This window comes from Pelodiscus sinensis, chromosome 2 (genome assembly GCF_049634645.1).
Source record: "Pelodiscus sinensis isolate JC-2024 chromosome 2, ASM4963464v1, whole genome shotgun sequence".
Classification (NCBI taxonomy): domain Eukaryota; kingdom Metazoa; phylum Chordata; order Testudines; family Trionychidae; genus Pelodiscus; species Pelodiscus sinensis.
Window position 1 is genome coordinate 69,515,806 of NC_134712.1, and position 27,255 is coordinate 69,543,060.

At 41.8% G+C, this 27,255-nt stretch overlaps 1 protein-coding gene across 1 annotated transcript in view; it reads right to left on the minus strand.

Annotated features, from left to right (window-relative positions):
- Nucleotides 1-27,255, minus strand: part of LOC102462787 (chloride channel protein C-like) — a 111,887-nt gene that overhangs the window by 45,951 nt on the left and 38,681 nt on the right. The window contains exon 12 of the mRNA XM_075920717.1: nucleotides 809-975. Within this exon, the coding sequence (XP_075776832.1) occupies nucleotides 809-975 (167 nt within the window). The remainder of the gene's footprint in view (nucleotides 1-808; nucleotides 976-27,255) is intronic.

Here is a 27,255-nt window from a genome sequence, read left to right on the forward strand (position 1 = left end):
TCTACACTTAGAACTGGAGGTATAATTTCCAGCTCTAGCAGACATACCTGCATTAGCTCTGATCAAGCTTGTGCCCTAAAAAAAGAAGTGTAGCACAGTGGCAGGAGGTACTACCCATCCCCGATGCAATTCTATTCAAGATACTAGGCAAGTATTTGGAATGTCTACCACCTCCCACTGCTAGCACTGCTCCAGAAACACTTCTATTTGTAGAGTACTAACTCAGTCATGGTTGGCATAAGCATGCCTCCTTGAGCTGGGAGTTACACCTCCAGCTCAAAATTAAGACATAATCTCAATTAGTCAGAACCCAGATCAGTAAATAGTTTCACCTTTTCCTTCATAGTCTCCTCAAGATTGTTCTACTTTACTACAGAGATGAAACTTTCGGCAGTGGGTGCTACCAAAGACAGATTAATGCACTGGACCAAATAGTAGTTTTATCTGGCATCACAATTCCTGTGCTCCAGGATGAGAATCACATTAGCCAACAAGCAAGCCAGAAAAATTAGCCAATAACCAAACCAGAAAAATGATCATAATTCCCTCACAAGTCTCACAGAATCTCTATTAGACCAATCACACCTTTCTTTTAAATACTGCCTGCCTAGTTTGTTTTGGAATGGCTAGAACAACTAGCACTGTCATATCTGAGTCTTGAACACAGTAATTTAATTGGCATGGCATTGTGCATGGCTTTTGAATGGCATAAGCCCTGCCTTTGGTCTGTTATTCAATAGATCACCCATGCAACTGAGGACAGAATTAGGCCCTTAATTTTTAACCCCATAAAAATTAGTCAACTCACCGTTTTTTCCTGTGACTAGCAAGAGGTTCGGAGTCTAAGTAGGGAATGCATTTCAGCTTCAGTAAGGAGCTATACAGGGATGTGTTAAACCAGTCACCGATCATCTTGGCCACCATGACGGCCAGCATCACAAGTAGCAAGGATTGTACATCATTTGTGATCTCTACCTGAAAAGGAGAATGAGGAACTTTCCATTAGTGAATTGACATTTTTGGAGAAAACAGTCCACGCAAGTGGCTGTGATGCCTATCCAGTGGGAACTGGAACAAGACTGCTGACTCCTTGACATGATACAGGGGTTAAAGTACACAGAAGGCAGGAGGTGTAGAAATGAACTCCTCAAGCTTTAGCCACTTCATTTGTATTTAAAATACTCTGAACTCCTTGATTTCAAGTGGCTCATGACAATCTCTTTCAATAGGCCTGAGTAAGGAGAGATGGAGCAACCAGATTTTAATGTCTTGCCATTGTGACAAATACTTTCAAAGAAAACGAAACAAATCAAATTACAGGCAGTCCCCGGGTTACGTACAAGATAGGGACTGTGGGTTTGTTCTTAAGTTGAATTTGTATGTAAGTCGGAACTGGTACATATTGTAGGGGAAACAATAGCCAAACATTTCTCCGGAGCTCAGTTTTATTCTCCCACACCTCACTTCCCTCAGTCCTTTATTCTCAAGCTGAGGTGTCTGCTGAGAAAAGCCGCTCCGTGTCTCCCTGGTCTGCTGGGGGGGGGGGGGTGCTAGCTTCGCATCTCCCTGGTCTGCTGGGGGGAAGCAGCTAGTGCGGGGTTGCCTCACCCCGTTTGTAAGTAGGGATCCGATGTAAGTCGGATCCATGTAACCCGGGGACTGCCTGTATTAATTTTGCTTTCTTGCTGGGTTCATGATAGAGTAGGCAGACAGACAATTTTCCCACAAGTTGCCTTTCTGCTTCCTGACAGAGAAAGCTTCTTGTATAGGCTGCCTGGATGAACACTGTCCTAGAGAATTCTGGAGAAGGAAACAAGAAACCCACAGCAGAAGACCAGGTCAAGACACAGAAGGAGGAGTTAGAAAACTAGCAGAGTGACTCTATTACTGCTACAAATATTGATGTGGGGAAGGCTGTTCTCTGACAATTGCAGACCAGACAGTAAATGTGCAATGTATGTGTGTAGAGTGTGTTATCATAGCATAGTCATCACACCTAGTAAGAATAAACTAAAGGTAATTGGTCTCCCTTTTTTCTAACTCTAACTACATTTCACTATACAATACTACACTCTTGGGGTATGTCTACACTCCCCCGCTAGTTCGAACTAGCGGGGTAATGTAGGCATACCGCACTTGCAAATGAAGCCCGGGATTTGAATTTCCCGGGCTTCATTTGCATAAGCGGGGAGCCGCCATTTTTAAATCCCCGCTTGTTCGAACCCCGTGTAGCGCGGCTACACGGGGCTCGAACTAGGTAGTTCGGACTAGGATTCCTATTGACGAGGTGTACCGGTAGTTCGGAATAGGAATCCTAGTCCGAACTACCTAGTTCGAGCCCCGTGTAGCCGCGCTACACGGGGTTCGAACAAGCTGGGATTTAAAAATGGCGGCTCCCCGCTTATGCAAATGAAGCCCGGGAAATTCAAATCCCGGGCTTCATTTGCAAGTGCGGTATGCCTACATTTCCCTCCTAGTTCGACCTAGGAGGGTAGAGTAGACATACCCATAGTTACATGATATCAGTGGAGTGTCTTAAAAAAGTGACATGCATAAAACCAATACAATTTATGCCTTGCTGACAACTGAGCTGTTAAGAAATATTTATGCTGGCTAAGATGATTATACAGCCTTATTCCATTGCAAATTGTCTTTTTAAAACATTTGCTTCCTAACAGTAATTTTTATCCAGTCTTCATTATCTCCAATTGACCATTATTTACTTTCCCTACACTTACATCCTAAAGATACGTTTTTCATTTCTTTTCCATTCAAACTTCCTTCCTCTTACAGTGTTTGCTGAATCCTCATACATCAACATAACTATGAGAATCCATAATCTAAAATCTTCTTCAGAGTATGTTAAGATCCATTAATTAAATTACCTAGATCTTAACAGTCCTGCTTTATAATTCATATTAAGGTTTCTATATTCACTAGTTTTAATCCCTTCTTCAGTTCTGTTGCAACCTATGTGCTTTATCCTTTCTTTTCAGATGCAGACAGCAGGCTGCTCAACATATAGCAAACTAGACAACATACATCTGAGAGACAGACACACACACACTTCATTTATAGATAGAGTTACAGCATAATATCTATTAAACTGCAATATCAGCTAAGGAACGATAATAATAAGGACTCCAAACAAATCTATGTTCAAAGAATGTCAGTAAGCCTACCTGATAAGCTGGCAGCTTTCACCCCTATCCTGCCCTCATTTGTGTGTTCCAAATCATAACATTAAGGGTGATTTAAAGACCCCCAAAAGGGTTTTGTGTGATATGTGTGACCTTGTATGACAGGGTCATTTGACTGTCATTTCTGTTTGGACATAGTTAATATGAATGCAGCATTCTTTGAATGTCTTCATAAACCTTGAATCCAACTGCTTTATTTTAACAACACCAGTAAAATGTCATTTAAAAGAAAAACAGCAACTGTGGGATTTTTAAAATTGCTTCATCATATGTGCCACTCATTTGGAAGGAGACTCCATAGTGGATTCCTTTTAACATTATTTAAAAAGCATCTTGCTATTCTCCCTTATGGAAAAAAGGTTTTATAAAATTAATAGGCATAAAACCAGTAAGATTCTATAGAAACTATGTTATAAAGCAATAAAAATGGTATTGTTCCTATAAAATTATTAAGTCACCATACAGAATTTAAAAACATTATAGTATAGAACAGGGGTCTCCAAACTTTTCTGCCCGAGGGCCGCATTAACTATCAAACAGCAGTTCGGGGGCCGACTACACACTTGAGGTCCAAATAAAAAACAATCAAAACATGGATGTTGTTTTTAATTATTTATTTAATATTATTTTATTCAGTTATTATTTAATAACACATTGATACACTACACATGAACACCTGTATTAGTGTGAATGGTGAAATTGTTTCCTGGATGCCAAAATAGAGCCCAGCCCACTAGTGACCTCATGAGAGAGCTAGCCAATAGGATAAGAACGCACTGGCCAATAGGGAGCAATTGTCCACGCCAAGTCCCAACCCCTCTTGCTGTGAGGGACACGCAGAGCCCGGGCTCGGCCGTCGGTCTGCAGGGCGTGTGGCCGTCCGTTGGCGGCTCCGATCCCCCGCACCCCCGGCCGGGGAGTCTCGCTGCCCAGGGCAAGGGCTGCGCGGGTCCAGAGTCCCTCCTCCGTCCCGCTGGCTCCTCCGGCTTCCCTCTCCTGGCTGCCTGCCAAAAAGAAAGTGAGTGCCGGCCGCCCCTGTCCTTCCGGCCCCTCCCCCTTTTGAGCCGGCACGCACGGGGCGTGCCGCTCACCCTGGCGTCCCTGCCCCTTCTCCTCCTGGGTCCTGCCGCCTTCCTCGCCTGCCGCGCCTGCGGCTGTGCGCCCTCGTTCCCCTCCCCGTGGGCTTTCCCCTGGGCTCCGCTGCGCTGCGCCGCTCGGCGCTTCTCCGGGGGAGGGGCTGTCAGTGTGGGGAGTTTCTTCCTCGCCCCAGCTCCGCGGCGCTGCGCCGCTCGGCGCTTCTCCAGGGGAGGGGCTGTTAGTGCGGGGAGTTTCTTCCCCGTCACAGTCTCCACGGGCCGGATGAGAGGGCCTCGCGGGCCGCATCCGGCCCGCGGGCCGTAGTTTGGAGACCCCTGGTATAGAATAAGATAGTATTGTAGCATTCTCTACATTGGTATACAATTCTATAGACAAATCGTCATTGCTACTAAATTCTAAAAGACTTCTCATTATGGACAGATGAAGAATTTTGCTAACTGTTTCAGTTACACATTTGTAATCTTTACAACATTTTAGCCTGTAATGGTCATACGATGTTGTCTGACCCACATGTAAGCATGTTTGTGGTTCTCATTGCTCTGAACTCACATGCATATGTTCTCCTATAGTGCATTTTGAATCCACACGCATCAACATAACTATGAGAGTCCATCAGCTATAATCTTCTTCAGAATATGTTGAAATCTTATCAGTTAAATTACCTAGATCTTAACAGTTCCTCTTTATCATTAATACTAAGGTTTCTATGTTCACTAGTTTTAATCCCCTCTTCAGTTCTGTTTCAGCATATGTACTTTGTCCTTTCTTTTCAACTGCAGACAGCAGAATGTTCAACGTACAGAAAACTAGACATTCACTGAAATAGGCAAAAGTGTAGCAAAAATATATAGACCAATGTCAAATGGCTGGGACCAATTAATAAAGACAGGTCAGTAACATGAACTCTTTCATGTCACACTTTTATGATATGTGAACAGAAGTAAACTAAATCTCTGGCAAAATTAGAGCAAATGAAGTTCCTCTGAACCATCACTTGATAAGGAAACTAAAGGAGAAGAATACAATGCTTTGAAATTTTCCTGGATGCAAGTGGTAATGAAGCTAAAATTAGGAGGGAAAAAACATCAGAGGCCTTGGGAATCAACAATACATTCAAAGTGAAAATATGAAGGGGAGAACAAACTGCTAAACAAAATAAATAATAAATTTCAAGAAAACTTTGATCTGTGCAAGAATGTCACTTGACACAGGCACCTATTCTTTAAAAAAAAGATGCCAACAAGACCATTAATCCTTTCCTTAAAAACCTGCTAGTCAGATGATTTTGAATAGTTAACATATAGACTAATTAGAGAACAAATTGGTTTTGATTATTGGTATAACCAATAACAAGTTTACAGTGTGGTTGTCATGAAAAATGGTCTCAACTTAGTAGGGCTAATGAAGATAGAGCTTCCCAAATGAAACTACTTTGAAGCAATGAAAATCTTGAAGTGCATCTTTTTAAAAATGCACACAAAGGTATATGGAATACAAGGATAAAATAAAGAGAGTTCTGATTGGATTGTAATACATGGGGAAAGAATCACAATACACAAAGATCCAGCACAAGGGGCAGAGTGTCTGGAGTATAATAAAAACAACCATTCTGTAAAAATAACGAGTAATTCCGTGGCACCTTAGAGATCACCTCTAAGGTGCCACAGGACTGCTCGTTGTTTTTAAAATTACAGACTAACATGGCTACCCCTCTGAGATTCTGTAAAAATGTCACCTTAGCACTAACTGCAAGAAATGCAGCAGCAAAAACTATTCAAAGTCAGGGTATGTCTAGACTTCAGAGTTTTGTTGACAAAAGTGGACTTTTGTCAACAAAACTATACATAAAGTCAACAGAACTCGGCAGTTTTGTCGACGGCGGTAAACCTCATTCTACGAGGAATAACGCCTTTTGTTGACAGAGTTCTGTTGACAGAAGGCGTTATTCATCTATACTGCCCTTAGTATCTACACTCTCATGTCGACAAAGCGCCTTGCTTTGTCGACAGAACTGGCTGTAGTCTAGATGCTCTTTGTTGACAGAAGCTTTGTCAACAGTATCTAGACCAGTGGTCCCCAACGCGGTGCCCGCACGCGCCATGGCACCTGCCGGGCCATTTATGTGCGCCTGCAGAGCAATCTGGGCTGGCCCGCCCCAGGGCGTGCGGCAGGTGCCAGCCCTGGGCATAGGGGTGGCTCCTGCCCCGGGGTCGTGGCACATGCCGGTGCTGGTGCTGGCCCCGGGCATGCGGCACCTGGGCGGCCCCTGTCTGGGGTCGCAGCACATGCTGGTGCTGGTCCTGGCCCCGGATGCGCGGCACATGCCGGTGCCGGCCCCAGGCGTGCGGCGCATGCTTGGCTCCGCCCCCAGGCACGTGGCCTGTGAGCAGCCGCGGCCCTGCCCCCAGGCGCCCGGCAGCCACAAAACGTTGGGGACCACTGATCTAGACGTACCCTCAGACTGATGAAGGATAAAAGTCCTGGTTATGATATAGAAACAAAGTGCTTTTTCTGGTGGGTCTCAGTAAAATTGAAGAAGCAAACTCAATTTGTAAAAACTCTGGTGGATTCAAGTGATCCAATGTTTAATATACAAAATCCCCTAACCATGCTTTACTGGCATTCTTAGCTCAGAAAAGTGCCATCCGCTCTTCCCTGCTCATAGGCTTAAAGTACAGAGCCTTAAAGGTGAACAACAGCAGCAACTTGGCCCAGCACTGGTCTTGCACCAAAATTAACTTTGGCCTAAGCTGGAGGACCATTAGATCGGCACAGAGCCTGAGAGAAGAATCTTCAGGCCAGTCACAGTATAGGAAGAGACACTGAGCATTGGGATGGGAGAGGGAGGGAACAGAACAGCTGTGGAATGTGCAGAGAGGCAGAAAACCAAGTGGGAGATGAAACAGATAAAGGCATGGAAGGGAAGGAAAGATAAGAGCAACAAAAATGCTCACATCTTCTTTCCAACCAGCATTTTAGGAGCAGTTTCTCTAAGATGTAATTTAGTTTTATATATGTAGCCCAAGGTCCAGTGTGTTTCAGCAGCAGCCCTGGGAACTACAAGTTGTGGACTACAAACTGCGGCATGTTGGGACAACTTCCTGGTCCTGTCAGGATGTGCCCTCCGCTCCCAGCAGGGTCTCAGCAAGGACTGTGCTAGAAGCAGCACACAGGCTGCATACTGAGGGGAGGGGCTGCTGTACTGTTTTCCTGTTCTGTGTTTTTTACAGTTAGGACCAGAAAGGGCTATAGGCACCCTGAGAGGAGTTTAAGTGACACAAAGGGAAAACCTGGACTTGGTTATTGTGGGGTTTAGTTACTGTGGGAATTGGAACATGTTGTAAGGGGGCTGTGGTGTGTTCTGTAAGCTCTGTCCCCAGGAGGGTCTCAGCAGGGACTGTGCTAGAAGCAGCGCACAGGCTGCATGCTGAGAGGAGGGGCTGCTGAACTGTTTTCCTCTTCTATTTTTTACAGAAAAAAAGCCTGTTCCTGGTGGTTTGTCTGAGTGGGTCTGGTCTGAGGTGCACGCACGCACACGCACACACAAAAAATACACAATGCAGAGCACACCAAGCTGCCTCAGGCCTACCCTCCCATAGTGGTGTAAGACGTCACAAGGCTTCCCCTATGCGGAATAAGCTCACACTGGGCTAGCCAACAGAATGGGTTACATATACATACTAGAAAACGTATGCAGTGTTGCTCGGGTCCTTCAGGGCAGGGGGCTGGCAGTGGGGCGTGATGGAGTCAGGACAGGGTCTGGAGGCTCAGGGCAGGCAGTGGGGAGGTGCAGGAGTCAGGGCACAGGGTGGGGAGCTCAGGCCAGGGGGCTCAGGGCAGGCGGCTGGGATGTCTGGGGGACAGGGCTGTGGTGTCTGGCCCTGCCCACCAGCTCCTCCAGGGGGAAGCAGCCAGGGGGCTTGGGCTGCCGTGCCTGGCACCAGCTGCTAGTGGGGCTCCTGCCAAGGGGAAAGGGCCGGGAGCTGTGCAGCCCACCCAACTGTTGACAGTTCTCCTCGAGGCGAGGATGGGCTTCACAGCTCACCCCTGGGCCCCTGACTCCTGCACCTAGTGGTGCTGTTCCAGGATGGCGGGGCTTCTGGCTGGTGTGCCTCCCCTCCTCCCATCTAGTTCTGTAGCAAAAGACCTGGGGGAGGATTATGGGACAGGAGAGCCACAAACCTAGGCCAGTGGTTGGCAACATGAAGCGACCTGGCCCCTGCTGGTCACTCTCTTTCTGGTGCAGCGCCCTTACTCCCATCCTGTGGTGACTCTACAGTATATCTGTCCCTCTTATCAATCCTCTCCCTTTCCATGTTATGGAAAACAATCCCATTCTAGGTACATCCAGTTTTTCTGGCCCAACCAAACCCTGACCTTGCTTTAAGTTATGATAAAAGGAAGCTGCATACCAAATTTGGTGGGCCTTGCTCTTACCATTTAGGAGGATTTCTTGAACAGACTCACAGACAGACACACAGATGTACAAAGTCTCTAAGATATATATATAGGTAGTATTCAAAGTGAGCACACCTATTTTTAATATTTAGGCAACTGTTTTTCCTTTTCATCTCATGAGTGATGTTCATCGGGAAAAACCACCCCAACTATACGTACAGTATGATGGGGGCTAATTTGGCTACGACAAATCAGGAAAGAGATCTTGGAGTTATCGTGGACAGTTCTCTGAAAACTTCCACGCAGTGTGCAGCGGAGGTCAAAAAGGCAAATAGGATGCTAGGAATTATTAGAAAAGGGATAGAAAATAAGACCCAGAATATCTTACTGCCCCTGTATAAAACTATGGTACGCCCACATCTTGAATACTGTGTACAGATGTGGTCTCCTCACCTCAAAAAAGATATTTTAGCCTTGGAAAGGGTTCAGAAAAGGGCAACTAAAATGATTAGGGGTTTGGAACGGGTCCCATATGAGGAGCGGTTAAAGCGACTGGGACTTTTCAGTTTAGAAAAGAGGAGACTGAGGGGGGATATGATAGAGGTATATAAAATCATGAGTGGTGTGGAGAGGGCTGATAAAGAAAAGTTATTTATTAGTTCCCATAATAGAAGAACTAGAGGACACCAAATGAAATTAATGGGGAGCAGGTTTAAAACTAATAAAAGAAAGTTCTTCTTCACACAGCGTGTAGTCAACCTGTGGAACTCCTTGCCAGAGGAGGCTGTGAAGGCTAGGACTATAATAAAGTTTAAAGAGAAGCTAGATAATTTCATGGAGGTTAGGTCCATAAAAGGCTATTAGCCAGGGGATAAGATGGTGTCCTTGGCCTCTGTCTGTCAGAGGCTAGAGAGGGATGGCAGGAGACAAATCGCTTGATCACTGTCTTTGGTCCACCCTCTCTGGGGCACCTGGTGCTGGCCACTGTTGGTAGACAGGATACTGGGCTAGATGGACCTTTGGTCTGACCCAGTACGGCCGTTCTTATGTTCTTATGAGTGAAACAAGCCATGCCAAAGAATTCTTTACCCAAAGCCAGCAGTACTGATAGAGTATGGCAGCACTCTAAGGTGGTACTTCATAATATCAGCAAACTATTAAGTTTCACCTTGCTTTTGCTATGAAATTATTTTATTATTTTACTAGCTAAATGTTTCACAATATCATCTCCTTTTGTTACTCATGTCGCTTTCTAAGTTTCCCAGGCCTCCATGTCATTATAATTCATTAGCCACATTCATGTTAGTTCTGTTTTATTACATAACACATAATTATGTATTTTATTAACAGCATCACCAGGCATGACACATCAAAGCGAGGAGGGCAGATGCTCAGGAAATTCAAAAAGATGCAGTTTACTTAAAACAAGCTGTTAAAAACTACCTTCAGTTTTCAATCAAACTATTTCAATCAAACTACGTGTTTCTGGGTTTTATTTTGGCTTTGTGAATACAGTCACAACAGAATTTCATCACACTGCAGGCTGCTGAGATAGAGAACGCTTCCTGAAATGCTTTGTATTGCCATTCGTTGAAAAGTAATCCTCCCCTAGTCACGCAAAATGAATCACCTTCTTCTACTGAATAGTCATTTGGCAAGAAAGCGTATTTACACCTAACATACAAATGCAGAAAGGGTATAGTTCACAATTACATTCTTGAACAGGAAAGATGCAAGTGACTGCAACACTTATCACTGTGCTTTCAAACATACAAGCTGCCTTCCCCATCAAGCATATACCATGGCAGGGGCAGAATCTCTTCCCTGCCTCCCCAGATTTACAGAATGTTGTCCATGGCAGACAGGAATCCTTTGTAAGAATTCATCATTATTCTTTTCAAATATGATCTCCAGCTGCTGGTAGATTTAGAGCTTGGGAAGATAATGAACAAGTAGCCTTTCACAAGCATAAGACAATTTAGTGCCTGAGGGGAGAATTAAGCCAGGGGGTTCTAGTCCTGATATATCTTTAAATTCCATGGTTTCCCCATTGTAAAGACTGGCACTGGGCACGCAACACTGGCATTTGGCATGCCTTATTCAACAACATTTTACAGCGCAAAAACACTTTCCAAGGAACACATCATTTTTTCTGACAAGTGGAAGCAGAGCTGTTCCACTTTAAGGTTATGCTGCCATGTGCTGAATGCAGCCAAAAAAACACTTATGACTTCAGCAGCTGTTTCAGTTCTCTGTAGTCAACAGAAACCTTTTGATCATTTCTCTCATTTCCCAGGAGGAAATGCCAACAAAACTGTGATATTACCACTTAAGATAAGAAACACATACACACACACACACACTCTCTCTTTCTCTCTCTCTAGAAGGTGCAGTGAGATAACTAATCCTGCTGCTTTCTTTAACTTAAGAGTTTTACAGCAATAATAGTTCTAGCTATGCATCCCAAGTCTAAAGGTATTTACCAGTGTACCAGCTCCTCGCATACATCAAAAGTGTCCAGTAAACAAATGTATTGGTCTATATAAAGGAAATGATCAGATGGCCCTTCATAATTATGTGCAAAGAACTTCAGCCATCTTCTTTCCTGCATAACAATATACCTACACAAAAAGTTTTCAGGGAGTTATAGTCTGATTCTCTGCATGTGAGCCTAAATATTTGCCCTCGTCAGAAGCCTGCCAAAATGGCAGATTGCTCAGCATTTTGTTGGTAAATTGCTCATTAAAAACGAATACTCTTGAATCGCAGGTATAGGTAAACATAACAATAAGTAGATGAGCTTGGGAAATAGAAGTGTAAATAGACTATGGCAGAATAACATCTGAAAAAGAAACAGCATGTATGATTCCTTTCACAGTCTTTGAAAAGTGCTGATAGATCTTTGATGGGAAGATTCTACACAAACATGTGAAATGTTTTATTCATGGTTTCAGTCCCTAAAGACCTATAGATGTATCCATGCTAATTAGGTCCGCCAACGACTCTTTTAGTCTCCTGATAGATCAAATAAAGGTGATTGCGGATATCTGCTTACCAGCGTTCCCTGGAAAGAGATGTAGACATTCAAGAACTTTTTAAAATCTTGACCTTTGCTCCTTGGATACAACAGACACCCAGCCCTGAAAGCAGCTCTCAAATACATCTCAATCAATGTCTCAGGCTATGTCTAGACTGCAAGCTTCTTTCGGAAGAAGCTTTTCCAGAAGAGATCTTCCGGAAATGATTATTTTGAAAGAGTGTCCACACAGCAAAAGTGAAACAAAAAAGCGATGTGGACACTATCTCACATTTAAGCTATGAGTAGTCTGGACAGAGTGGCCACCAGGGCACCTCTGTTAGTTCCTGGAGGCCTCTTCTTTCAAAAGAAATCCCTCTTCTGCATCCACACACGCCTTTTTCCGAAAAAGCTTTTTCAGAAAAAGGCTTCTTCCTCGTAGAAAGAGGTTTATTGCCATCAGAAAAACCCTTCTGTTCTTTCAACTTTCTGTCGAAATAACTCAATGGCAAAGTGGAGGCAAGTATTGTTTTTCCGGAAAAACAGCTGTTTTTCCAGAAAAACGCTGCAATGCAGATACACCCTCAGAGTGTTCAAAAGCCTGTGCAGTGCCAGCTAAGTCTATTGCATATCAGCAATCTAAGATCTTTATTGAAGTCACCATAGGAGCAATCCTTTTGAAAGTGTAGCTACAGACTGTTATTAAATAAACCCAGAACCGGTATTGTATATTAACCTTCAATTCCTCTACCTTGCAATTGAGCTAAAATTTTAAAATGCATTGTTCACAAGGGTTATTTGTTTATACGAAGGAGTCAGGAGTGGACTTCTGCCCAATTTAAGCAGTACTGAAGCCAGAACCTCTTAAAAGCCCCTATTAATGAACTGGGTATGAGTAACCACTGATTATGAACTGATTTAAACCCTATTCAAACTAGTATCTGAATGTACATACAGTAGTTGTGAAATAGCTAACTGGCCTCACATTAAACAAGGCCTAATAAATTCTGTCCTTGAGTTTAGGACTGTGCCAGGGAGGTCTTTTTGCTGAGTATTGGGGAAGGTGAGAAGATGTAAAGAAACAGAGGATGAACAAAGCCAAGCAACTGCCTGTGAGCACAGTGTGATCCTGGGAAAAACTAGAGCGTGTGCCTTTGGTCTGATATTGGCTGAGAGTGTTTATGGTGCTGTGACCAAAAGAAGCTGTTTCCTGCTATTTGATTCTTTCTGAGTTCAGAGAAACAGGACTTTGTACGTTCTTGGTAAAAAAATACCTGTATAAAAGAAATACTTTTGACTCTCACCAATTCCCACTCCCAGCTGAAACATTCCCCAGGCCTCTAAACTTTTACTAAAAGGGTTACAATCCAGTTCTGCATCTAATTAATATATTTGAGATTATCCTGATGTATAAAGATCAGTAAGTGCAATTCTGAAGTGGGGATAATTTGAATAAAACCAGAGTGAATTCAATGTAAAGATTTCAAAGCCAGAAGGGACCATTGTGATCATCTAGGCTGGCCTCCTATATAAATACAGACTTTAGAATGTGTCTCAGATACAAATTTGGCACATACACATTAGTATGCATCACCCTTTCCTTATAAAAGGTGTTGTACTTCATAACCTATGTGGCTCTGATGCTGCTTTTTGGCATAAGGCAAACTATAGTAGCTCCTCCTGACAGCATGGGATAAAGTGTTAATGGAGCCCTAAAGTATTTTAGTAAGACTAGCTGGTTCATTAGATGAGAAGAACTTGTTGGCTGAGTTTCCAGTTAATTAAACACTTCCTCTGGGACAGCAAAGAAAAGATAATTCCCTTCAAAAATCTGCTCTCAGCTTTGTTGGAAAAATATGGTGGTGGTGGTAAGATTTTTTTTTCACTAATCTTGCCTTTGCTTCTGCAAAAGACTTCTGCTTTTTAAAAAACTCCCCACCAAACTAGGAGGGAAACAATAGTGCAAAGCACTAGTAGGTGGTTTTGCCAAAATAGGTGGCTGCTTGAAGATCCTGGCTATGAGCCAAATTTGGTTTTCAGTTACTCTCCTGTAAGTATGGAGTAACTCCATTCAAGTCAAAAAGTTACCTCTACATTCACATGGGCATAGCTGAGCTCAGAATTTGATCTTGTCTTAGGAATGGAGGCATGTCTTCTCTTGCTAGCCAACACACAAGCTCTGGGTGAGGTCCCTGTAGTATGTTCTTTATCAATGACTAGTGGTGCAGGAAATGCTTCATGCTTCAGAGATTTAACTAGCAAATCCTGCAGAAAATCCTCTACGGTGCCTGTGTCTGAGCCCTCAGGTAATTCCAGCAGCCTCATATTATTTCTGTGTGACCTGTTTTCCAGGTCATCTAATATTTATTTATATCACAACAGTTCTTTTTTAATGACAGGAGCATCTTTCTTACAGCTCTCTCTGGCTATGTCTACACTACAAAGATAAATTGGAAAAAGAAATGCAATTTGCGGTACACAAATTATGTATCTTTTTATGATTTACCTCCAAAAGAGGCTTATCTGAAATTTGGCCCATCCAAATGGGGCCAAATTTCGGGGAAAACCCTCTCTTTCAGAACATCCCTTCTTCCTCGTAAAACAAGGTTTACAGGGATGTTGAAAAAACGCATCCGCTTTTCCTACATTTTTTCAGAAAAGTGGATGCATTCCTTGGACACAGCAGAGCTTTTCCGGGATACCTCTGGTATCCCAGAAACGCTCTGCAGTCTATACTTAGCCTCGCTATCTCTCTCTCAAGATTCCTGATGCAAGTTTTTTCAGCTGAGATGCACTTGTCCCATCAGTTTGCGCACACACACACGCACACACAAATCTGTATTGCCATCAGGACAGTAAGGAGAATCTTTTACATCCTCTCTAAGTCCTCCTCAGAACTGGTGCAGCATTCTTAAGTAAGGAGACGGAAGATAAAGATGAGCCTTCTAAGTGCACACATATCTTACCCTTTTGTTTTGTGGCTTAGAGCTATGTTAGGTTAAAAAGAGCTGCATCTAGAAGCTGTTTAAATTGTATTGCCTGCCATTTTAGCATTTCTGAGGAAACTGTTGAGAGGTTAAAACTGGGCTGGGAGGACAAAACGGCAATACAGCTCTTTGAACAAGCCTGGCCTCCAAATCGATGTTTTTTCCACCAGGAATCATAGAATCATAGAATACTAGGACTGGAAGGGACCTTGAGAGGTCAACAAGTTCAGTCGCCTGCCCTCATGGCAGGACCCAGTACTGACTAGACCATACCTGACAGACATTTATCTAACCTACTCTTAAATATCTCCAGTGATGGAGATTCCACAACCACTCTAGGCAATTTATTCCAGTGTTTAACCACCCTGACTGTTAGGAACTTTTTACTCATGTCCAACTAAACCTCCCTTGCAGCAGTTTAAGCCTATTGCTTCTTGTTCTATCCTCAGAGGCCAGGAAGAACAAGTTTTCTCCCTCCTCCTTGTGACACCCTTTTAGATACCTGAAAACCGCTATCATGTCCCCTCTCAATCTTCTCTTTTCCAAACTAAACAAGCCCAATTCTTTCAGTCTTCCTTCATAGATCATGTTCTCTAGACCTTTAATCATTCTTGTTGCTCTTCTCTGGACCTTCTCCAATTTCTCCACATCTTTCTTGAAATGTGGTGCCCAGAACTGGACACAATACACCAACTGAGGCCTAATCAGCTCAGAGTAGAGCAGAAGAATGACTTCTCGTGTCTTGCTCACAACACACTTGTTAATGCATCCTAGAATCATGTTGGCTTTTTTTGCAACAGTGTCACACTGTAGAGTCATATTTAGCTTGTGATTCACTATAACCCCTAGATCCCTTTCTGCCATATTCCTTCCTAGACAGTCACTTCCCATTCTGTATGTGTGAAACTGATTGTTCCTTCCTAAGTGGAGCACTTTGCATTTGTCCTTGTTAAACGTCATCCTGTTTACCTGAGACCATTTCTCCAATTTGTCCAGATCATTTTGAATGATGACCCTATCCTCCAAAGCAGTTGCAATCCCTCCCAGCTTGGTATCATCTGCAAACTTAATAAGCGTACTCTCTATGCCGATATCTAAATCATTGATGAAGATAATGTTAATGTTACCGTATGCATTAGAGGCTTTTTTCCCCACCCATCCATTTTTTAAAAAGAAAAATCTACCTAGCATTTAAATGGCCTTATCACAATAATATCTTAAAATAAAAAGTGATCCTGTAGCACCTTAGAGACTAACAATATATATAATTGAAAGCAGAAAAGAAAGGGAGAGGGAGAGAAATTTGAGGTTTCTGTCACTTTTGCTCCACTCACCTGAAGAAGTGGGTTTTGCCCACAATAGCTTATTAATTATAATTATTATTATATTAATTATATTATATTATATTATATTATATTATATTATATTATATTATATTATATTATATTATATTATATTATATTATATTTATTTGTTACAGGACCACTCATTTTTTTAAGTTACAGACTAACACAGCTACCCCTCTGAGGCCATAATATCTAAATGCCTCACACTCATTAATGGGGTCTATCCTCCCAGCATTCCTGTGAAATAAGGAAGTGCTATTCTCTCCATTTTACAGCACTCATTAGAGTTGTGTGATCTTGGGCAGATCATCGTGGTAGTCAGGAATTCAAGCAGAGTCTCCCAAATCGCTACCCAGTGCCGCTCTTCCTCCCAAGCATTAGTAAAAATTAATGTTTGTAGAAGGTAACTAATAGACGGGGAAGAAGGAAAGATGCTCCCATGGTTTTAACACTAATAACTGCAGTCCTGGTATGTCCTGCCCTGGATTGACTACTTCTTCGATGATGCCTACACTTGCACTTTTGGTGACATTTCTTATGGTCACACTACTGCCACTGGAAATATTAGTGTAGGTAAGGCATAGGATTTCCCTGACCACATAACTGAACCCAGACCAGGTCTTGATTCTGTGCATCTGTCATACAATGTGTAAGAACAAAACAGCATTGAGCAGGACAGCAAATACAAGGAACTCAACTCTGCATTCACAAGAGCACTGCTGGGCATCTGCTAAATTACCCAGTCTTGGAGAAGCAAGGCTAAAGAGGGAAGCTTGGTATAGTGAGTCACAAAATTGACTCCTCATGAAAAAATGTAGGTGAAAATCAAATATTTTTTCCCTCTTGTCAAAAATATTTGAGTTTGAGACAAACAGAACATTTCTTTTTGGAGGTTAAAAAAAACAGTGAAAACAAATAGTTTTATAGAAAATCAAAAAGCCTTCATTTTTTATAAAACCTTGTTTTTTATTAAAACACATTTAATGGAAATCTTTTGGACTAGCTCTAGAGTTCAGCACATTGACTCCTGAGTGTGTCAGTATATGCATTATGAACCCGTGATTTCAGGGCTTTTTAATTCTGATTATAAGACAAGACAATATGCTGAAAAAAATTGTTGTACCAGACTTTTCTCCAGAAATAACTAATTTTCCCAAAATTTGGAAACATTTTGACTGTATTCTAGTGTTACAAAATTTAAAATAAAATATACTTTAATGGTTTCAGACACTTTTTATGACAGTGTAGCTTATAAATGGATTTAATTTGGAAACAAAACACATTTAACAAGGTTTGGTTTGTAGCAGAATTCAACTGCTTTTTGTAATTTGAAGAAACATCAATGATATTATGAGTTTAAAATAACTTCACAATTAATTCTCATGAAATTTCATTTATATTTGTATTCCATTTCTCTGATGTATATTTACACAGTGTAATACATTACACCATATTATAAATAACCTTTAAATCTACAGTAAGTTATTGTCAGAAAAGTTACTATATAGTATCTTCCTACACTACAGTTCCATTTTCAATGAATGCTTACAGCAGAGATTAATCTGGATGCTAAAATTCAAATCCAGGTTTGAACTTCCATAGTACAAAGATTTTTGAAACCTGACTTTCAATTTTGGTCTCTTTCTAATTCAGAATCACATCTGTTGATTGAACTGACAAAAATAAATTTTCCCGCATTTTATTTCAGATAGCCAAACGCATACCACTGTCAAAAATACCAACCTGGATATTCTTCTGATTTGTAATATCTACACAACTGTTAATTGAATTCTACTGAAACAAAATACAGGTCTATGTAGCACTTTAAAGACTAACGAGATGGTTTATTAGATGATGAGCTTTCATGGGCCAGACCCACTTCCTCAGATCAAATAGTGGAAGAAAATAGTTATAACCATATATACCAAAGGATACAATTAAAAAAAATGAACACATATGAAGAGACATTTCTCTACAGGTGATTATGCATGAGCCAGTGATTGACTTTTGGACCACAGGCTGAACTTTCAGGGCCAGAACATGAGGGAAACTCCACCTATTTAAACCATATAGTTTTTTATGGTATCACAGTTAGAATTGGTCAACAAATCAGCCATTTTGCCTGTAGAAAAGCAAAACATTGATTTGGAAATGCTGTTGCAATCCCTCATAGGAATTGTCATTTCCGAATTCCCATGCTCAAATTTTCCTCTGTGGATTGAGCTGCCTGGCCAGACTACATATCTGATAATGGACCACAGTCTTCTCCCTTACTACTCCTCTGTGCTGTATCACAGAAAGCTCTAGCCATGGTGTATCCTGGGAGATGTCATCCGGCTGGGGAACCTAGTCAATAAAGTAACGACAACTAAACCGTAATGCTAATGAGGTACTGTGGCAGTATTTCTTAATCAGTTCTTCAGTTTCTTGAGGAATAGTCAGAATGTTCCACTGCAGACGCTTCTTGCAAAATAATTAGTTTAGTCAAAAATCCAATTTTCTGTCAAAACAGTTTTGACATAAAATGTTCAGCCCACCATAACCAGTTTGACTCTATAAACGTGGACTTCTGCCATGCAAATTCTGCAGCCACATTTCAGTGTGGAAGCGCACACTGAAGAAATTACCAGTATTTTCTTTATTTAACTGCAAGCCTGTTCAGGTCTACCATAAATATTTAACTCCTTTCTTTTAAAACAGTATGCAATTGTCCTGCTGCTGTCACTATTCAGGAAACCCAGGGTCAATTCTCAGCCTCAGCTCTTGCTCAGTGGACCAGCAGAACACTCAGCTCCTAAAGGAAGCATTTGTAATCAAGCCACACCTATTAAACATGAACCTTATTGCTTTTTAAAGGAAGGAAGAGTTTTGAAGGGAATCCCATCCTGTCTCACTAGCAGGCCACCATTTCTCATTTTGGAAGAGTGTTCTGAAAAACCAGATTTATAGGTCTTAAGGCATCAGGAGACCATTAGATCATCTGACCTTCTCTAAAACAACCAGTTACACCTGTTCTGAATCTTCAGGATACATCTAGACTGCAGAGTTTTCCTGGGATACCAGGGGTATCCCAGGAAAGCTCTGCCGCATCCAAAGAACACATCTGCTTTTCAGAAAAAAATTCGGAAAAGCAGACGCCTTTTTTCAGCATCCCTGTAAAACACCTCATTCTACAAGGAAGAAGGAATGTTCTGAAAGAGGCTTTTTTCCCCAACATCTGTCCCAGTGTACATGGGCCAAGTGTCAAAAAAGCCTCTTTCAGAAGAAAAGCGGAAAAAGATAAGCAAATTGCGGTTTGTAGTCTAGGCACAGCTTCAGAGGGGTAGCTGATTTAGTCTATAACTGGAAAAAAACTTCAAAAACAACAAATAATCTAGGAGTAGCTTAAAGACTAACAAAACATGTAGATGGTATCATGAGCAAGTGGGTTGTGCCCACAAAAGTTCATGATATCTTCTACATGTTTTGTTAGTCTTTAAGGTGGTGCTAGACTATTCATTGTTTAAGTTTTTTCTAATAACTTATGTTTGACTAATGGGTATCTCCCAGAAAGGCATCCATTTGGATCTGAAGATTTGAAGAGATGGAGACTCTGTACCCACCTTGATAGTTTCTTAATCTTTGCACCACCCTCGTTAACTGTTTTCACTGGCTATTGCTAGCTCTCAGAGGGAAAGCTAAGGTGCACTGTGAAGGTGGACAGGAAGCCAACTCTATATTTTCTACCATTCCGAGGGTTATACCTCATCACTCCACCTCTGAGGTCTATACCCCTTACTGCCTGATCCTCAAAAGTTCAAAGTCAGCTGCTCCCCACCCTCTGAAAGAGTCTGAGGCATCAGTGGGCAACCTGAACTCTGGACTAATTCAATTTGGGGGCACTTGAGAATATAGTTAACAAAGAGGAATTCAAAATAAAGAAAACTGTGGTGCTAAAGACACCTGCAGTGGGGAATTAGTGAATGTTTTAAAGTGAAAATATAGCTTGATTAAAAAGGAGAGCATGGGAAGACTAGGATTAATTACTACTATCTCACCCTTATCATTAATCGCTGAAGCCAGGGGAACAGGTAGTTTGGAAGGAGGAGCAGATGAATGAATCTCTCCCCCACATAAGCAGACCACACACATTTCCACACTGCTCACACCCTCTTCAGTAACAGGCAACCCTCTGTATAGATCCCACCCTCCTCATGATGAGAAATATGGCCGAATATCTAGGCAGAAAAATATGAGACTAAATATATAGATCCTCTTTGCTGTATGTGTTCTGCTACATATGTATTTGCTCTACTCTCTGCCAACAAGATGCTGCCTAAAAATTAGTGTCTCAAAGAGGAGGAGTGAAATAACATATTAAAGAAGCAGATTTACCATGATTATTAGCACAGTATAAAACAACACAGTAGACAGAGTGTAACAGCTGGAGCGACTGACATTATGGAGGAACCATTTGAGTTCTCATAGGGACACTGAACTCCCCAGGAAAACAAAGTTGCTTGTTTACTGCTCCTTCTCATCAAAGGGCAGAATATTTATGAGTTTTAAACAAATTATATGGATGACTGGGCATTTCAAGAACTTGACACAAAATCAACACAGTAATGGATGAAAGGAATGATATGGAACAAAATCCTTCTGAAAGAGCACAGAATTAGTGACACACAAGCAGGGAGAGAAAATTCACAGAAAAGCCACAAAGTAAAACTGGGGCACTCAAGAACAAACCACAGCTGCTGGCAATCTAATTTGTGGCTCTTAGTATCCCCAAGAAGGAGGTGGCTGAAGTGGAGAATACACAATCCAGCTACTCACAGCCTGATACAAGGCACATCTATAGTGACATTTTTTCTTGAATCTCATCAAGCTAGAAAGTACACTCTGATGCTTATAGTCCAAGCTTCATCTGAGGGCAATAAGTTCCATGATTTTATTGCACAAACTAGCAATTTTCACTTGCTAAATTTTCACCTGTTAAACAGGCGAACTGGGGTCCATTGTTGTCACCCTGCCCACATTGCACAGAATTGATTTGCCTCCAAATGATACTAATTTTTCCCCAAGACCAGGGGTGGGCAATAATATGGCAGCAGTTCCCCAGGGTTAGCCCCTGGTGGGCTACTGCCACTATATTTACTTGCATGGCCGCAGGTATCAACAATTGCAGCTTCCATTAGCCATGGATCACCATTCCCAGCCAACAGGAGCGGTGGGAAATGGCACGGATTGGGACATCACTTTCCGCAGCTCTTGTTGGCTGGGAACAGCGATCCGCAGCTAACAGAAGCTGCAATCGCTGGTACCTGCAGGTCAAGACAGCAGTGGGGAACTGCCAGGAGCTAACCCTGGTGAACCGGATCTGGCTTGCAGGCCAGTATTTTCCCACCCCTACCCAAATCAGTCTTTTTACAGATGGCGTAGGCAATCAAAGACCCTATAATTGACTATTAGATTCTATTTTTATCATATTGCCTCATGTCACTGTCTGTAATATACTGCCAGACTGACAGCTTCACTCAGCAAAAGAGGATTCAGAATTTGTGATCAGCGTCTGTAGTATTTTCAAAGCTAGATTACTGCAAGTCTTTCTTGTTTGCAGGAGAGCCAACTCTTATTTACCACAAGATGCAGCTCATTCAAAACCTAGGTACTTACCCCCTAATAAGCATTTGATTGTCTGAGCACATGACTCATAAGAACATAAAAATGGTCATACTGGGTCAGACCAATGGTCCATCCAGCCTAGTATCCTGCCAACAGTGGCCAATACCAGATGCCCAGCGAGAGGGAACACAACAGGTAATCCTCAGGTGATCCCTCCCGTCACCCATTTCCAGACAAGCAGAGGCTAGAGACACCATTCCCACCTATCCCACCTAATAGCCATTGATGAACCTAACCTCCATAAATCTACCTAGCTCTTTTTTGAACCCTGAACTCCTATTTTAAAATCTTTCCACTGGCTTCCTGTCAAAATTCTCATTGATTTAAACTCCTTATATTTATATTTTCAGATGGGAATAGCTGTGGCCCATCTTCCATATCCATTCTGCTGTGCTGGATCTGAGCTGTTTGCTTTGTCTCTGCTACAGTCTTGTGACTATTTTGGTATTTCAAAGATGTCCCACGCTACAGTGTGTACTGTTGGTGCCAGCATTTGATGCATTACCAGAATCTGCTGTAAATACTCAAAGGACCCACAAGCTTGTTGCAAACAGCTCTCCATACACTTGTACTTTATAGTGCCTTGCAACATTGCTGCGAATGATTCTGTATATACGTACTCTTAAAATCTGTCCTTTCCCAGAGTATTGGCTATATGACCTAGATTTCACAAGATGGCCATAGCATGAAGGGAGTAAGGAGGCAATGGATAGACTCTGTGTAGTTACCATCAGTTAAGATTTCACTGCTGGGTTGCAATACCTAACCAAAGCTGAATTGGAAGTGCCATGATTTGACATGTGTAATGTTAAAATAGCCTATAGACTAAAAGTTACGTTTTTGAAAAAGCACTGTATTAGAAGGAGTTCAGGATCAGAAGTTGACAATCTGTACATAAAGCTATTTTTAAAAAGAAAGACAGTATGTAAAGAGTACAATTTGAGTGCCCTTTCCAAATTTGGGTAGGACTACTTGGAAAATTTTCAGAAGGAAAAATGCTGAGGATCTCCACTTCCTGGAAAATTTTGAAACATCCACATTTCCCATGAACTGAAAATTCAGAGTTTGTGCCAGCTCTACATTTACGTGTTCAGACATCAATAGGAAGTAGCATATATGAAAAGAAAGGCAGACCAAGTACACCTGTTCCCAGACACACATAGTTCGACCTAATTAGCTTCATTAACACTGGTCCTGCAGTTAACAGGTAACTTCTTTTTATTGTTACATATACCCCAGATTCTGTAATTTCCACTCCAATACATCTGATGAAGTGGGTTTTACCCACAAAAGCTCATGACCTATTACATTTGTTCGTCTCCAAGGTGCCACAGGACTGCTAGTTGTTTTTAACTGTTCCCAAAGTATAGGACAAAATGTTCTTTGCCGTGTTCTTTGACTGATTACAAGCAATGCTACCCCGCCCCCTGCCCACGTGACTCAGTCTTGATCTGGGAACGCGTGGGTTTGAGATGGTGGGTAAGTTTGCATTCCCCAGCAATCTTTGGATTCTCTGCATGAAGTGGCAGTACCATTTGTGGTTTCCACAATATGAACACATGCCCATAAGGAAATGGACTGAAACAACTACATGTAGTATACTAAACAACCATCAGAAGGTTAGCAATTTTAATTTATTACCAGGGTTCTCCTAGCACTCCAAAGCAACACTATTATAGCCAATACCCTCTGCTGGCAGAGACGGAGGAAAACGTGGGAGGTGGAGTGACTCAAATTCTAAATTTGAGTGAGGTCTGGCAGTTGTTCTTCTGAACTACAGAAAAAAATACATAAATATTTCTCGATATGGAGTAGAGTCAGATTGGTGCCCTGAGATTAAATACTCTGTTTCCTATTAGTAAGCTGTTGATCTGTCCAGTCCTCTAAGGATATTTTTCATTTAATTTTGCTCTCTATGTAAAACTATACTTGCCCTTCTCTTCCTGAACGGGAAGATCTTTTGAGCGCCAGGGACATCCACACTTTCTCCTTTTTATCACCTTTCCTACAAAGTCCTCTTGTCAAACAGACCTTCCCTCCAGTGATGAAGCATTGGTAATAGTTTCATCTAAATGCCATCAACTCCATTTCCCATATCCACTTGTCCTTACTGAAAAGGGCCTGGTGTATATGTAACCCACAGACCTCTTAGGGGTGGTGAACAGGTTGAACTTCTCTAGTCCGGCACCTTTGGGATCTGACCAGTGCTGAACCAGAGAATTTGCTGGACCACAGGAGGTCAGTATTGTCTAGCAGCATTACCAATACTTCCACTGCTTACTGGGCTCTTAGAAGACATTTAGGAGTAAATTAGAGCTAAATAACAGCACTGGACACTGAGAGCCAGAACTTGTGGCTATAAACAAACTTTATGGACAATGGAAAACTTGGCCACACCATTGATAAGTGGACATCCACTAACCAAAATCGTGCCGGAACATAGGCCGTGTCCAGACTCAGGGGTTTTTTCGGGAAAAGTAGCCTTTTCCCGAAAAAACTTCCCCTGCGTCCAGACTCAAGCCGCGTTCTTTCGAAATTATTTCGAAAGAACGCGGCTTTTCTTTCGATGGCGGTAAACCTCATTTCACGAGGAAGAACGCCTTCTTTCGAAAGTTCCTCTTTCGAAAGAAGGCGTTCTTCAATGTAAAGAGGCCGTCTTCGAAAGAGAGCATCCAGACTCGCTGGGTGCTCTCTTTCGAAAAAGCGGATTTCTCTTTCGAAAGATCCGCCTGCAGTCTAGACGCGATCTTTCGAAAGAGGCTTTTTCGAAAGATGCTTTCGAAAGAGCCTCTTTCGAAAGAAGCCTGCAGTCTAGACATAGCCATAGATATTGCTGGACCAGAGAGCACTGGACTAGAAAAGTTCAACCTATACTTATACACGATTTTGGACCGATTCAATTATTTCAGGCAGAAGTGTGATTTTCTATCAAAATAGTTAAATTAGCACAAGCCCCCTTTTAAATATCAGCACAATGGTGCCACATACCAGTATAACTTTCCCCCCTTTTCTTAGGGAGAAAGCTATGTCAATATAACCACCCACATTAACAGAGGCTGTAGCACTTTAATTATACCAGTACAATTAAAAGGATGTTATTTTTGTCTGTAGACACACCCTGAGTATAGGATTTGAACTCTAATCTCACACCAGGACAAGTAATCCCATCCTCCTTATTTAACATCAATGAAGCCAGGCAAGTCACATTCAGCTTTCCAAGAATCTAGCTGGGACAAAGTTTGGTCACAAACAAAAGGTTATTGAGACAATATCTATTTTGATAGCCCCCGGAGCATCCTCTTGCAATGATCTCAGGACAATTATGCAGCTTCCAGAAACAGGAGGATGTAGGGACAAAGGTCTTGCACTTCTTGTACTCGCCAAAGGAAACATCACCACATCTACCATTTGCCACAAAGAACAGACGAAGAGGGTCAAATGTCAACACGGGGGATGTAAAAAGAGGCAGCCAAGAAAGAAGAGGTGGCCAGATGCCTGTGAGGTCTGCCACAAAAAGAAAAGAAAGCATTTTACAAACCTGTTCGCTACAAGCCCCACATTCATAACTGTTTCCAAATGGAAGGCTATGTGGAAAGCCAAAGCAAACATTCCCAATTCTTTTTTAACCTATCAGACTATATAGGAAAATATGTGCATTTTATGGTTTGGGGGCACAACCTTTTAACTATGTTTTTGCATTGTCATGTCCAAGTCCTTTTTTTCTCCTCTCAAAAATTAATATTTCCTAAAGCAATACAGCTATTTATTTTGGACAATCTTGAATTGAAGCACAATCTCCCTTTGCAAAACAACAAGGCACAGAGGAGTTAGAACATGACACCTAGGGGATTTCAGAGTACATTGCAGTGCAACTGTAATCATTTTTCTGGTGCCTTTTCAACTGCTTTTTGTGCTGTTGTCTTAGCAGTTCAATGCTAATTTTGTGTGCTCATAGTTGGCACTCAGAAAAGCAGGACTCAGAGAAGGGGGGCTGAAAAGAACAAAATTTACAGTGTCTGCCTCTTTATTAGAATTCCACTACGCACAGTTCTGGTTTCATCATGCAAGACTGGTAAGTGTTCTGGCAAGAAATAATTTTGAACTTCCCTGCTGTGAACCACAGCCTTTCAGGCACCAAACTAAGGAAGATGTCAATCAACTGCCTTCCCACTGAGGCGCTAGATTGGCAACAAGATCCTCAAGTGACAGAATACAAATGATATTTAAATTGGATTTTCATAGAGTCAGTGCATGTAAATCCAGGCGCCCCTGGCAAAGGCATGAGACTAGTGCCATCTTGTAGCTTTCAGAAAACTTAAAGCAGCTGTGTAGGGAGCGACTCTCCCTGCTCCAGTTCCTCTAGATTTCACAGCTGGACACAATCAATCCTGAATTTTCAGTACCCCACCTTCAAAAAATATGTAACATCTATAACCTGATAATCATCAGGAGAGAATTTTAGCACATACACACTTAAAAGGGAAGGAAGTGGGCACAGGATACAGAAGGAGGCTTCAGTAAACAATAGCATCTGTTCATCATTTCATAATAAAATAATATTTTATGTATACATAACACTTCTTATCCTGAAGGATTCAAAAAATGCTTTATGAGCCATATACATAAAGCATTACTGACACGTAGCCACCTCTGGGTTAATGGTGACAAATAGAGCTGGTTGGAGAAATTTCAACTGTACTCTAAAATGTCAGAATATGCAGTTCCATCAAAAACACAATGCTTTGTAAAACTGGGGGTTTCCCCAGAAATATTTTTCAGGAGAAAATTGGTAGAAAGGGTTCTGACTATATTAAAATGTCGTATTTCAGTATTTTCTGAACTAAGCATTTTTTATTTTTCGTTTTGAAATTACTTTTCATTTTATGTTAAGAATATAAAATATCGGATCAAGAATATATAATGTCAGATCAATTTTTCAAAAATCAAAAAATTAAACATTTTCATCAAAACTAAACATTTTGCTTGATCTGAAATTGTTTTTTTTTCCCATTCATGGGGAATTTTAAAATTTTAGATTTTTGTTGTCATTCACAATGAAGCCAAATTTTGAAATCTCAAAATCTTTCACTAAATGGAACTTCCACTCTAAGCGTAGCTTTAGTGACAACTAATCAACTCACAGACCACGGCATAATAGTGTGCTGGGAGGGAAAATCGTAACTTGGTCATCAGCATACACCCCTCATAGACTATAAGGTCACAAGGGACCACATCATGCTCATCTAGTCTGACTCTTGCACCCTGTAGGCTACAGAACCTCACCCACCCACTCTTGTAGTAGGTTGAAATCAAATCAAAATTAAAGAGAATCCACTACTTACACTAGTTTAAACCCACAAGTGACCCATGCAGCATGCCCCATACTGCAGAGGAAGGCAAAAGCCCCCAGGGTGTTAGCCAACCTGACCAAAAGGAAAATTCCTTCCCAATCCCAAATATGGTGATCACTTGAACCCAGACCTACAAACCACATACCTGGAAAAGAATTCTCTGTAGACCTCAGAACCCTCCCCATCTACTATCTG